At 35.2% G+C, this 14,021-nt stretch overlaps 1 protein-coding gene across 3 annotated transcripts in view; it reads right to left on the bottom strand.

Annotated features, from left to right (window-relative positions):
- The window catches only part of EYS (eyes shut homolog), a 953,299-nt gene that overhangs the window by 701,414 nt on the left and 237,864 nt on the right, over nt 1-14,021 (bottom strand). For all 3 annotated transcript variants that reach the window (XM_066994734.1, XM_066994735.1, XM_066994736.1), the window contains one exon: nt 8,203-8,307. In XM_066994734.1, coding sequence (XP_066850835.1) covers nt 8,203-8,307 — 105 coding nt within the window. The remainder of the gene's footprint in view (nt 1-8,202; nt 8,308-14,021) is intronic.

Below are 14,021 nucleotides of genomic sequence, written 5' to 3'. Positions count from 1 at the left end.
AAATCAGGTCTCACAAACACCATTACAGTACATGTAAAGAAATATTTTGTATTTTATATGGATAAAATAGAAATATCTATCAATTAAAATAACATATAATGAAAGTGATGAGTAGCACGGGAGTAATGCAAAAATGGTTTTTGAAACTCCAGGAAGAAGGTTGTCATGGAAACACCTGGGTTAGATATCTTTTTGTTGCTACAGTTTTATTTAGTTGCTGCTTAGTCTTTATGTTCTTTTAATAAATTAATCTTCCTCAAGTTATTCATGATTTTATCTATCTCAAAATAAAATGCTATGTTAAGAACCTTCCAGATTCAAGGCAATGACTAATGGCATATTCATCTATACTGAAACATATAAAAATGAAAACTTCCATTTTACTCCCACACTCAGTCAGCTGAAAGATTAAAAGAGAAAGATGAGTAAAAGAGTTAGTCACTCTCTCCATAAAAGGCTATCATGGCATTCTAGACTATTTTGCCAGGAGTGAAATGAAGGAAAAAGAAAACATGCATAAACAGTCCCCCAAATTTTGATATGCTTAAATTACTGTATTCTACATGAATGTAATGTGAACTAAAGTGGTTAATTAACAGAACTCACTTATAAAAGTAAAAAGAAAGGAGGTTTAAAATTTAAACAAGTAAACATGTACTTGCCAAGTTAATCAGAAAAGGAACACCAATACTAGGATAATAAAAAAATAAAAAATAAAAAAAAGCTTGCTAACTGGCCTTACTGCAAGAAACAGAAGTTTAATTAGTCAGTGTGAGCATACCTCCCACAAATAATTTTCTAAATATTAATTATCATCAAACAAAAGAAGTGGTAAGTACCATTGGGAAAAGAATGGGAAGGGCAACACTGACACATCTTCAGAAAACAACCTGAAGCAATGAATATAAAACAAACAAAAAGGCAAATAAAGTAATAGTGTTTCAATGCAATATAATTGTCAAAATGACCAAAATAACAAACCTGAAGACTGAGTTGCATTAAAAGAAGTAGCACGTACAATGAAGTAACATGACAATAAAATACACAGGAAATGAATGCTGTTTTTCAGAAGTATAACAAATCTAAAACACACCATTGAGATTTTTTTTTTTTTTTTTACTGATAAAAATGCTGATTTATTAAATGTTTTGTGGACACATTAATCTTAACAAATCCTAGAGCACAGCATAGGTTCAAATACTGTACTGGGTTTCCTCATCAGTTATCTGCCCTTCAGGTTTCTTGACAGACCCTGTGAAGAATTGCATTCACTCTGTGTTGACCCAACATCATATTAGATTCTTTATCACATATTGAGTATCCTATACTAGCTACATATCATCACTGAAATTTGTCTTCCTCTTCCTCTGCCATTCCTTCCATTGATGAGAATGGCATTAGTTGTGCTTTTATTACACTAAATTTGGAATACAAATTAATCAATATCATCAATTCTTCTGTTTTTTACGAAAAAGATCACAGAGGGACTGTGCGTGAGGGAAACAGACACAGTTGTAGTGTCTATCATATTTTCCTTACTACTTGTAGTTATGGGGGGATGTTTTTTCCACTCCAATGAAACAAGCAGGAATTTGTTTCTTCCTAATAGAATTGATGGAAAACATCTTTCTACATTGTATTATTTAGCAATGCAAGAATTCTAATTTCCTGGAATTCCTTGCTTTTTTAGTCCCATCTTCCAGACATATCTCTTGCCAATGGTGTAGCACTTGTTTCTGTCAAAGTACTGAGCAGAACGTTTCTCTAGGGGCTTTTCATCCTGCTCATAGTGCTTTATGTATTATTATTAGGGTACTTGCACCATATTTCAAGAATCTTAAACAAAATTCCTCATGTTAACAATCTAATTGGCTAACCTGGACTTAAATATTTTAGAACTGCCTTGCTATAAATTTTGTCCTTATATGCAAGACATACTTGAGGAGGTTATGATGATAAAGAATCCTATTTTTACTTCTCTTTCTATTAAATCTGCTGATTTCCAAGACTGGTGCTTGTGTATGTGTGGTGGTTGACCTTGGCAAGCTGCCAGATCCCCATCCAGCCACCTTCTCACCCTCACCTCTCACTCCCTCAACACGATAGTGTTGATATAAAAACGTAGGGTCAAGAGAAAGACGGAGATCACTTACCAATTCCCATTGTCGGCAAAACAGACTTTACTGGGGGAAGATTAATTTAATTTATTGCCAACTAAAATAGAGCAGGATAGTGAGAAGTGAAGACAAAATCTCCAGCACATCTCCCCATCCTCCCCCTTTTTCTCAGGCTCAACTTCACCCTTTTATTCCTGATTCCTCTACTCTACCCCACAGAACAGGGGGGAGAGGAAATGGGGCACTGTAGTCAGGCCAAAACAGTTCCTCTTTGCCACTTCTCCCTCATCACACTTTACCCCTGCTCCAACATGGGTCTTTACTACAGGCTACAGTCCTTCAGGATAAACCTGTTCCAGCATGGGTCCTGGTTTTGAAGAGCCTGCAGCTCTTCAAAAACTGCTCCAACATGGGTGTTTCCTATGGGCTACAGTGCTTCAGGAAAAGACCGCTTGTGTACGGGCTCCTCTCCACATGCTGCAAATCCTGTCAGGAGTCTGCTCTAGCATGGGCCACTGATCTGTCAAGAAATATCAGCCTGCTCTGGTGTGGGGCTGCATGGGTTGCAGTGTGGATATCTGCTCCACCACTGGTCTCTCCATGGGCTGCAGGGGAATCTCTGTTCTGGCACCTGGAGCACTTCCTCGCTTCCTTCTTCTGACCTTAATGTTGGCAGAGCTGTTTCTTACTCCTATCTCCACCTGGCATTCCTTAAACACATTTCCCAGCCATCTTGGCTGCTGGGCCCAGCCGTGCCCTGAGGGGGGCCATTGGAGCCAGCTGGAACTGGCTGGGGTCAGCATGGGGCAGCCCTGGTCTCTCCTCACAGAGGCCACCCATGCAGCCTCTCCACTGCCAACACCTTTCCACTTACACCCAATACACTTTGCACAATCCAGACTTCTAAATCTCTCTGGCCTAGGTATCTAAAACATAAGCAGTGAATCTGGTGTGCCTCAATTTCTTGTCCCTAAAATTTTAGCTTTTTCAATTGTGTCTTTATCAGTGCTATCAGTTATGTGTTTTCATCAGCTGCATTCCATGAAGACTGAGAATTTGCCTATGCACAAGAAACTCATATGCCTGTTGCACAGTGCCAGTGTGCACATTCTGTCCATAGTGGTCCATATATTGAGTGGGAGGTACAGATCATCAGTCTTACCTGCTTTTCCAGAAGCTACTCTGTTAGAAATGAATTAAAATAGACAGGCAGCTGACATTCAGAGGGTGTGTTCTTTACACCCTCAACAGCCCTTTAATAGGATGCAGCCAACATCATATATATGTGTGTGTGTGTGTGTATAAACTAAAGAAATTCACAGTAGGTAATCATACACCATAATCAACCAATTCTGTTTGCCAGCTAAACTGAAATACTATTCTCTAAAATGACAAAGTTCAAATATAAAACGAGCTTGTAACATCTTCTGTATAAGGTCTAAGACTCAGCAGAATATACCAAAAGCCATACTAGCAGTAACCAGTGATGCAATCTATTATTATAAAATGACTTTCCTGTTGAACACTTTCAAAAGGTGTTTACATTTACAGATGTTTACCTGAAAGCAATACATGTCTTCTGCACAGAGAGAAAAGGAAGGACTTAGTGATGCCACAAAATGTCTAAAGACATTGTCCAATTCCATTTCATCCGTTTTATGTGACTATGGTACTCTTTATCTTATTTCTTGAGATATGAATGAATTTGTACTTTATCACAGAAGCAGAGTCCCACAGGAGTCCCCTAATTAAAGTAACATATACTTTTTTGATGGGTGGGGTTCTTATGCTGTGATACAAAATTAAGACTACACTACAGAAAAAAAAAAAAGGAAGGAAAAAAAAAAAGCTGGTAACAACCAAACCCAAATGCTTAAATGTAAGGAGTTTTCTCTAGTTATGCATTTTGAAAAATTAAGGCTTTAGTTAACATCAGGTCTCCAGCAATGCTCAGAAATATTTATGTGAATCAATGATCTATATTATTAAATGTTATTTCATCCTATTTAGTGACAACATCTTAAGCAGTCTGGAGTAATAAGTAATTTCTAAGAAATATCTCAGATGTACTGTAGGGAATTTTAATAAATATTTTTTAAAGCTGCTGAAAAGAGATTTTTCATATGAAAATAATAACTTTTTTATTATTAACTTAACTTTAACATATTAAGGCAATGAAACTCCTGACAGAAACTAATAAAGGATAAGGTATATTTCCATAAAATCAGCACATACAAATTAAGTGTGTACATTTTAGATGTGCTAAATACATATAGTTCTTCAGTTTTCTTATCAAGGGTGAGCAATCCTGCTTCTCAAGAACAGAAAAACTATGTAAGTTTGTAAACTAAAACAACGAACATGGGTAGTTTTCAGTCATTTTACATGACTGTGTAGGAACAAGAAGTGTTTACGGTAGATCTGGATGATAGTCTGGTGGCAGATGGCATACCTAAACTGGTACCAAGGATTCAGGTGAAGGTTGCAGTTAGAATTCAGATTTAGATGAGCAGAAGCCAGAGATCAGAAACTTCCGCTCAGCACTTTTTGCCATCAACGTCATTCTGCAGCTTATATTAGCAAACCAATTTTTTGACAAACTTGAGGTATTAAAATATATTGTGTAAAAATTCGCTCTGGAGCAACAAAGAATTTGCAGTAGATTTCTTACATCGTGGTTCATTGCTTTAGCCCTCAGGCCATTATTCTTTTCAACTTTTATAGATGAACAATTTCCTTAGTGGTGCTGTCTTTGTTGAAAAAAAAAAGTGTTTTTGTTTGTTTGTTTGTTTGTTTTTGTTTTTCTCACATGCTCAGACTTACAAGAGAGTTTTCCTGATTTCACCTGAGACAGAACAGGTATGAAGACTGGTGTGCAAACTTTTCTCTTATTTTGTACTTAATTATTACTTCTTATATTAAAGGATGGAGGTCAAATTTGTATAACTGAAGGGAACATACACCCTTTCTTTTAAAAACTTTGTGAATTTCCTCAAAGTTTTTTTTTGAGAAAAGAGTGGAGAAATATGATTTTCTACTTTTGTGTCAGGGTTGAAACATGATTTCATAAAAGACATACTGTATGAACTGCTATTAATCAATTTAGTACTTTGGTATTTATGTTGCTGTTGTGAGTGCAGAGGTTGGTAGTGCATCAGTGAATTCAAGCTAGGCTAATACACTTGAGCCATCAGAGGGATTAATACTGAGGTCCAGCTAACGGTAGCAAAATTGTCAAAGACAATTGAGTTTCCTCGCATTTAGGTGGAGAGGACACTCTAACTCATAGTTCAGATAGAATATTTTCTGAGGACTTAATATATGAAGTGTGAATCACAAAATTAACAGAATTTTAATTTTCAGTAACAGCAGTTGTTTTCCGTAAAGGGGTCAGAATCTGATCCCTAAAAATCTAAAGCAAATTTTAACAAACTTAAGTAATTAATGGCAATAATGCTTTAAATCTACCAAAGTATTTGATATACCTAAACAAATTATTTTCCAAAAACTGTATTCAAATTTTCAACGTGTATTTCTTACTATTCTGTTGGTGAGGCCACACCTAGAGCACTATGTCCAGTTCTGATCCTCTCATGAGCAAAACCTACTTATTTTCACACATCCAATATGACACTAGATTTTACTGAAAGTATGGAAGCATAAGTTTTCATTTTTCACTTAAGGATTAGTTAGAATTAGTTGCTTTGTTTTATGAAGTGATGTTCTTATTAGGACCAAGCCAACAGTAAAAATGCCCAGTAACATAGTGACTTTTATTTTCAGGCAATTTACAGGCATTATCTATTTAATCATTGCAATATCTTTGTGAGATGGTTACATTTATTTATCTACAGCTTCAACTGAAGAATATGAACTGGGGATAGTAATTAATTTACCCAAGGGCACAAAGGATATCTGCATCTGTATTTAAATTAAAACATCTTTTCAGCTCATTGTTAGGTGTGCATGTCACTAAACATTTTTTTTTTCCATCTCTAATTCAAGTTCCCGTAATTTTAATAATATAGTTGCAAATGCTAGTACAGAAAATCTTCATTCTTTTCAAAAAATAACTGACCGTTTATACAGAGCACCTCTGGTTCACTAGGAGTTACTTGATCCTTTGATAAAGATGAAGAATCACTGCTATTCACAGCATTTTAGTAGAGTCATTAGGATGAAACTCATAGTTTATATTGTATGTATGTCCATTACATAAACCTCATTGTTCATAATAAATCCCTGTATTAACCTCAGAGGCACAGCAAAAAGGAATGAATAGCTACAGACACTCAAACCATTTATGCACAAGCCAAGAATAATAATAAAAATTTATTGGATAAAGCCTGTATATAATGACTGACATCTTTACAGGAAGAGGCACAAATGATCTGCTGAGAGAATGTCACAATAATTTTCTTTTCTGTCGATGACACACATTCTGCCATGTGAAAAGCAATCTCCTTTCAGATCTGTGCAAGGAGGTGCAGGACGCTGCTGTCTGAATTTCCACTGTACACAAGAGTTAACAGACACCAATAGGAACTAAACGTGGGATAGCAAAGCAGTATATGAATGTGAGTATCCCCATCCCAGAACAAAGGAAATAATTTTTGTGCTAATTTTTACCGACAGACCTAATTAAGCAACACATGCCTACATGAAGCAACAAATACGAAAGCACAGTTTTGCATTTGAAGATATAACTCAGTGTTGTCTTCAGTTCCAAACTCAACAGGATACTACTCAAAGCATTTAAGGATCTTTGGATATTAAGTATATTAAAGTGCTTTTACAAACAATTGGTTTGCTTATGAGGGATGGTTGGAGACTTGTGTTTCAGTATTCTGACATTTTCAGGCTTTACTGATAGCTATCAGTTTTTCTTCTAAACACCTTAGTACTTCTGTAAGCCCTCTCAGACCATGCTTGTGTAAAAACAGGTTTTCTAACCTTGTTTTCCACAGTAACAATGTCTGTAAATGCGCATGTCAAAACCTATTCAGAGTTTATCAGTGATTTCTTATTGGTATTTACCAATAAATACCAGTGAGTTTACTAGTCTTAAATCTCTACTCCAGCCTTCTTTGGCCACTGTGCTTTTAAAAACTGGAGAAAGGCTGTTGATCCTGGACAAAGGATCTCTAATCTCAGGAATCTCTACTTCCCACCTTTTCTATGTTTTCTTAATCTGCATATAATAGCATGCAAAATCACAAATTATACAGTATATATATAATTGGCATAGAAAAATCTTCAACATCATATTTCTTTCTTCCTTTATTTTGTTGTGTCTTTTTTCACTGTGTTGCTGCCTGGCCTGATTTATCTTATACGTCCTTTATAGCCTTCACTATTATCTGCCAGCCTCATATAATATCTTGGATACTTAAGGGCACCTCATGTGATACAAAATGCACATGCTCAGGTAACCTGATTGAGCTCATGCATACTTTAGAGCGGTGCTTGATTCTTTTAGGTGTAAGTAATGCAGCCAGAAGAATTGAATCCCAAAACCAGGGATTTTGGATGTTTTTAAAATTTCAACATTTTTTTTGCTGCCTAAAACTTACAATTTCATCAAGAAATGTGTTGCTATAAGGTCAAATATATAACCAGATACTAAACTACCAGAAATCTCCAGTTCTGTCATATTTCTTTAATGGTATGTTACAGTATTTCAGTGGCTTTTTACAAAATACAGGTATTTTTTTAATCCAAGCAATCATTTATTTATTAAAAATGGCTGCCCCCCTCCCAAGGTCAGGTTGGATAGGGCTTTGAGCAACGTGGTCTAGTGGGAGATGTCCCTTACCATGGCAGTGGGATTGGAATTAGATGATCTTTAGGGGCCCTTCCAACACAAACCATTCCATGATTCTATGAAAATTGGTCATAGACAAATTGCCATGGACACTAACTGATGAAATTTTCATTTTCCTTAATCTAAATGACTACCTCTGTACCTTTCAAAATGCAAGCAAGGTGCTTTTGCCATATGAGATTTCATACCACACAAGATATAAATGTGGTACTTACACACTATAGCAAATTAACAATTGTATAAAAAATTTCAAATGCTTACCAAGGGGGCAATTGCATTTGAATCCATTTATGTCCTCTTCACAGGTTCCTCCATTCCAACAGTGTCCGTCTAGACACTCATTCACGCGAACAGAACATGTTTCTCCTGAAATTTTATGTTAAAATAAACAAATAAATCAATAAACATGCAGATCTGTTCAAATTATAGGGACATATTTATAATAGAAAAGGACTATCAGAATGTCATAGACTGAATGTTGACCTCACTGGCCAAGACACACTTAGTAGAGCATGCAGGGACGCTGGTAGGCATCCTTTATGTCATGAATTTTTCTAGTTCATTCGTTACAAGAGTCCATTTTGACAGGCAATATTGGAAGCATGACAATCCAGAAAATAGAGAGCTTTCCTAGAGAGGATACACACAATCCTGGAGGGTTTTCCTATTATACAAAATTACTGTATTCAGGCAGTTTTTTATTTTTATTTTTTCAGTTGTGTCAATCGTTTTCTTTCATTTCACTCACTGTCTCCTTTGAAAAAGAATGGCAGAGTATCATTGAACATGAAAAGCAGGCCAACACTAATTTATAGTTATATGTAACAGTAGAGTTCAGCTTATGTTCAGCAGAATGTTGCCACTACTATAATACCAGATATACCTTTCCACGAATACAACAGAAGAGGATAATCAAGTGACTGAAAAATATTTAATGAAGCAAAATACAGATATTACTTAATGAAATAATTCAGAGCTAAGGTAAGAAGCGTAATTAAATGTAGATTTGTAATCTACAGCAGGGGTTGCTTTGATTTGTAACAGGAATATGTACTTCCAGCCACATGAATATGGAGGAAAATCATAAGTGCAGTGCTTATGATCACTGCATGGTCAGCATGTGGGGCTTTTGGTGAACCTCACAGAAAAGTATAAAAATAAATAAATAAATCCTGAAATTGCCCTAAATTCTTTGCACTGAGGAAAATATTTGGTGTCTTATCCTCAGCACACATAAATGTCCTCTCATGCAACTATATGTGTCAAGACAGTCAGATCTGAAAAACCTTTATTTTGTCACAAGAAGTACCTATCATATCTGCCAGAAATAAAAGGCCTTCATCAGGGAAGCCCATAGTAGCACTAAGGTTCTCTTCCACACTTAAAATGATTGGCAGAGTAACTTCTATTAATGTTTTTTTTCTTACGTCTAACCATGCTCTACATTGTTCATATGATTTTAAGATATCTGGAGGAAAAAATGGGAGACACATGTAGAGACAAAGTAGAGTCCAGATAACTCAGTAAACTAGAGAGCTACCTGCTTGACAGCGGCAGTTGCTGAATGTTGCTTAATGTGCTGTGGCACCTGTCAGGAATATAGATATTTGGAAGTGGCCAAAATATAGATGTTTTTAGATTTCTTTTTTATATTTGTAAAGTTTGTTTGAAGTGCTGAAAACGAAATAGCACTATATGCAACCTTTCTGATCTAATTCCAGTATTTTGCTTTCCTTATGTTTTCTAGTTCAGACCTATTCCCACAGCTATGTCCCAGAATACGGTAGGTCTCTTTGGAGGGAGATGAATGGAAATGCATTGGCTCTCTTCTTATGCACAGATAAGTGGAGAGTAGCACAGAGTTTCTTCTAGGAGTAAATAATATGTTTACAAGCCATGGGTAAGCTGCAATATGTACAAGAAAAACTACCTGAAACAGATTCTTTCACATCCTTTAAGTTGTGGTATACTTCTAATGGATAAAGTCTAAAATAAAAAAAATGCAATTCTAAGGAAATTGCCTCTTGAATCTAAGACAGCAAAGGTATCTTTGTGAACTGTATGGTACCATAATTTGAAGACATGGCTGTACCAGGTATAACTACAATTTCTTCCAAATTGTGAACTGTTGTTAACTATGTCCTTTGATTTTTCTGTTCTTTTTGGGATATGAAGATTAGTGTGGGATGAGTCAACTGCATCTAGGCTTCTAATTAGGTCTATACTTTTCAACTGAGAATTTACAGTGAAATTCAGCACCCTAAAAGATGTTATCTAATGCTATATAGACAATCCTGTATTCAGCCTCAAGAAAATACTTCTTAGGGGATTAAATGGACACTAAGCAGAGACAGTCACAACAGTTTTATAAAAGTACCATAAATTGGTACCATTTAGGCTGGCAGTCCTGATGGGATAGTAGGAAATAAGAGAAAAGACCAGACAGAAAGGGCAGCAGTGAACTGTGCAGTATTTCCAAAAACTAACAAAAAGTAGTCTGCACTGTGCAAGGTGAAGCCTTTGGGGAATTCAAAAGTAAAAAGACAACCAGATGAACAGACCAAAAGGTTAATTCTCTGGCCATGTTTTGACTGAAATATATGAAATGACACATCTGGGGATTCATGAGAGGATGATGAAATAATGAAGGCTCGAGAAGTTTGGGACATGAGATGAACATTGGAGCTTTAGCTGTTTTGAGGAGCAGTGACAAAATCTGATTGTGTGTAGAAAAGGTGAGAAAGAATTCAAAGCCATTTCCTATTGAAGTCTAACCAGAAGCATAGTGATTTGAGCAATATGAGAAAGGAAGCAGAAAAAGGGGATTTATTTTGTGCCTTCATTTGGAAAAAAAATAAAATAAATATTGGTTATAATCTATAGATAAGAAATTCCCACTAGTGTTATCAGAAACTGATTTTCATTTCAAATATCACACTATTAACTCCCATTCTTTTAAGACTTCATTAATACAGTTTTTCTTAATGTATTAATCTATACTGCAACACTCCACAGATTAAAATATTTAGTCCCAATTTAGATGATTGATCCCAAATGTAAATGTCCAGACTAATACTATACAGTAGAAGTATACCTGCTGTACATTTTCAACACTGCTGAAAAACAATCTAGTTTCAGGTATTTTGCTTTTATTTATCTGTAGCCATGTTAAATGTGTGTGAATTCCATTCTGCATTTAAAAGAACAAGGGAATTAGGAAAAAAAGTCCCTGCTCTGATAACAATGGTGTTGATTTTATGCCTGGAGGCTGTTATTACAGCTAAATTACTTCAATTGACAAAGAAGCAATTACATGCCACTCAGCCCCATCTGAGTTATCAAGCTTTGAGAATACCTTTCTCATAACTGACAAAAATATTTACAAAAACCACTGACTGATTTACACTTTGTGCTAGCTAACAGTACTTGCAGAATGATTTAGAAAATTATTTAATTTTCTGAAATATTCCAGTTGAAAATACTCTTAACACATTAAATAGTTCACTGTTTTTTTTTTGTTATTTTGTTTATTCCTGTTTGTTTTTGTTTGTTTTCCTGACAAACTAGCAGTACTTTTGACATTCACAGCTAAGACTTTAGCTTCCATGCAGCTTTATTGCCATACCATCAAGATCACTTTTGTTTTCCTTCTACTTTTTCTATCTAGCCACTGAAAAATGTACTGATTACAGGTGACAGAAAATGATATTATCTTCCATCTAAAAGTTAAAAGTGCCACTTTTATTATTTTGTACACCTCAGAAAAGGCTACAGAAACAGCATTTTTTTAATTATTATTATATGTGAATGATGTTAAACCTTGGAAAAACCTTCCTGTGTTGGTGCAATAACTCTTTTAGGTATGTATCCTAATACAGAGCGGCACTAAGCTGGTAGTTGCACCCACCAAAAGGCATGTCCTTAAACTTCCTGCATACAGTTGCAATGGAAATATAAGAATTTGTGCCTTCAGAATAGGAGGGCAATATTTGGACAGTACTGTTTAAAATGTTTCAGAGAGAAGAAAAGAGTTTATAAAGTTAATGTGTGATATTTTCTGAGTATGCAAGACAGGAAGAAAGGTGGAAAAGCTAGATGCATACAGTGCATCCATTTATTTATTTTTTTAGTATACAGCTAATTTCAACTACACGTTTGAAATGGATGATGAAAACCTTATTTGAACATCCAGTAAGAATAATTAATTGGCTACAAATTACTTTCAACATCAAAGTATGTTCATATGAATATTTTCTGGGTTTACATTTTTAAGGTTAACATTAATACAACAAATCCAAACATAATTAATAGTATAACATAATATTTAATTAGTTATTTAATAAATCATAGCTTTAGGTCTGAATTCCTAAGCAATTCACAGGGCTCATGTCATCAAATTCTGAAATACAAGCAGAATGTTAAAACTCATCATAAGCTGATTCTATTTCCCTTTACTTTATAGTGTGTTTTATCATGTATAAAATTGCAGTGTTCTTAAAATACATAACAAATAATTAGAGCTGCCTAGGAAACTCTGTTACTCTAGCAAATCTCATGGCCTGACACTTAGCAGCTTTCTGCAGGTACACTGATGTCGCAGAAGTGACTGATTATTCTGCAGAACAGAAGACTTGCTAAGAGATATGCGCTTAGGACCTTCAGCAGATGCATGCTTAGGAATTTGGCAGACACATAGTCTATCAGCATTACTAATATAATGTTTAAAGAAATCATACTATTTTAGCAAATGAAACCAAAGGAATACTCCTTTTCAAAATATAATGGATGAAGTCTCATTGAATATTCCTTTACTCTGAAGTACCAGCAACTCTGTAAGATTACAACATTGAAAGTCTGCACCTTTCAGTAGTTCAAATTTTGATTGTTTTATTTCTGATGACAAAATTGCCTAACCTCACACTTTAACGGAGTGATTTTAACTGTTTTGACATTTTTTAGGATATCTGCAAAACTGATTTTTTTTTTTTTTAATCTCAGAGTAAGCTTAATTTCATATTGTTCTCAAATTAAATATTCATACATTAGAGTAAAACCAGGAATGATTAGAAAGCTTATTTTCTTAATATAACAGATGTTATATATAAGTATCTGTATTTTAATGTCATCCATTTTATAAATTGCCACTGGTACTTTTAATGTCTTTCAGGCTTAATTCATGCAAAAATATCAAAATGCCACACTTCATTTGCATAATATTCATACCAAATTTTGTTTTATAGGCATAATGGAATATAAAGTTTGACAATGAAAAGATGGAGAGAATAAACAAAAAAAAATTGTCTTTTTTTTTTTTAATTATTATTATTATTAAAACTTCTTAACCCCTTAATTGGGGAAATATTACTTCAGGACATAAACTGCATATTTCTATTCCCAGATCAAATGAAAAGCAAATGATTTAAAATTCTGCTTAATGTAATCTTAATAAAGTATTACTGAAAAAAATGCTTGTTTGTTTCAGTCCAGCTAGTAGCCAAACCTAACAATATATTTGCAGGTTGCAGTCACAACTTCCTGGTGAATTCAGGGCTAATGAAAAGTTAACGCATATTATTAAGGATCTTACCAAATGCCTATTTAACACTGACGGGCATGGGCCATCAACTGCCTAACTAGGAAGCCTGTTCCAGTGTTTGACCACTCTTACAATGAAGAATTTTTTCTGACTATCCAGTCTGAAGCTTCCCTGGTGCAGCTTTGTGCCAGTCCAGTGCATCCTATCATTGGTTACCAGTAAGAAGAGATCAGCACCTCCTTATCCTTTTCCTGAGGATAAACTGTAGATAGCAATAGGTCGCCTCTTAGCCTCCTTTTCTTCCAAATAGATTAACTCACTCTCCTCAACCTCTCATACAGCATGCCTTCCAGCCTTTTTATCAGCCTTGTTGCCCTCCCCTGGACGCATTCAAGTACCTTAACATCTTTTCCATATGGTGGAGTCTAGAACTGCACACAATATTAAAGGGGAAGCAGCACCAATGCTAAATACAGTGGGAGAATCCCCTCTTTTGACGGGCTGGCTGTGATGTGTTTAATGCATCCCAAAATGCATTAAAATG

This window comes from Anser cygnoides, chromosome 3 (assembly GCF_040182565.1).
Source record: "Anser cygnoides isolate HZ-2024a breed goose chromosome 3, Taihu_goose_T2T_genome, whole genome shotgun sequence".
Lineage (NCBI taxonomy): Eukaryota > Metazoa > Chordata > Aves > Anseriformes > Anatidae > Anser > Anser cygnoides.
This window is presented reverse-complemented; position numbering and strand designations above follow the sequence as displayed.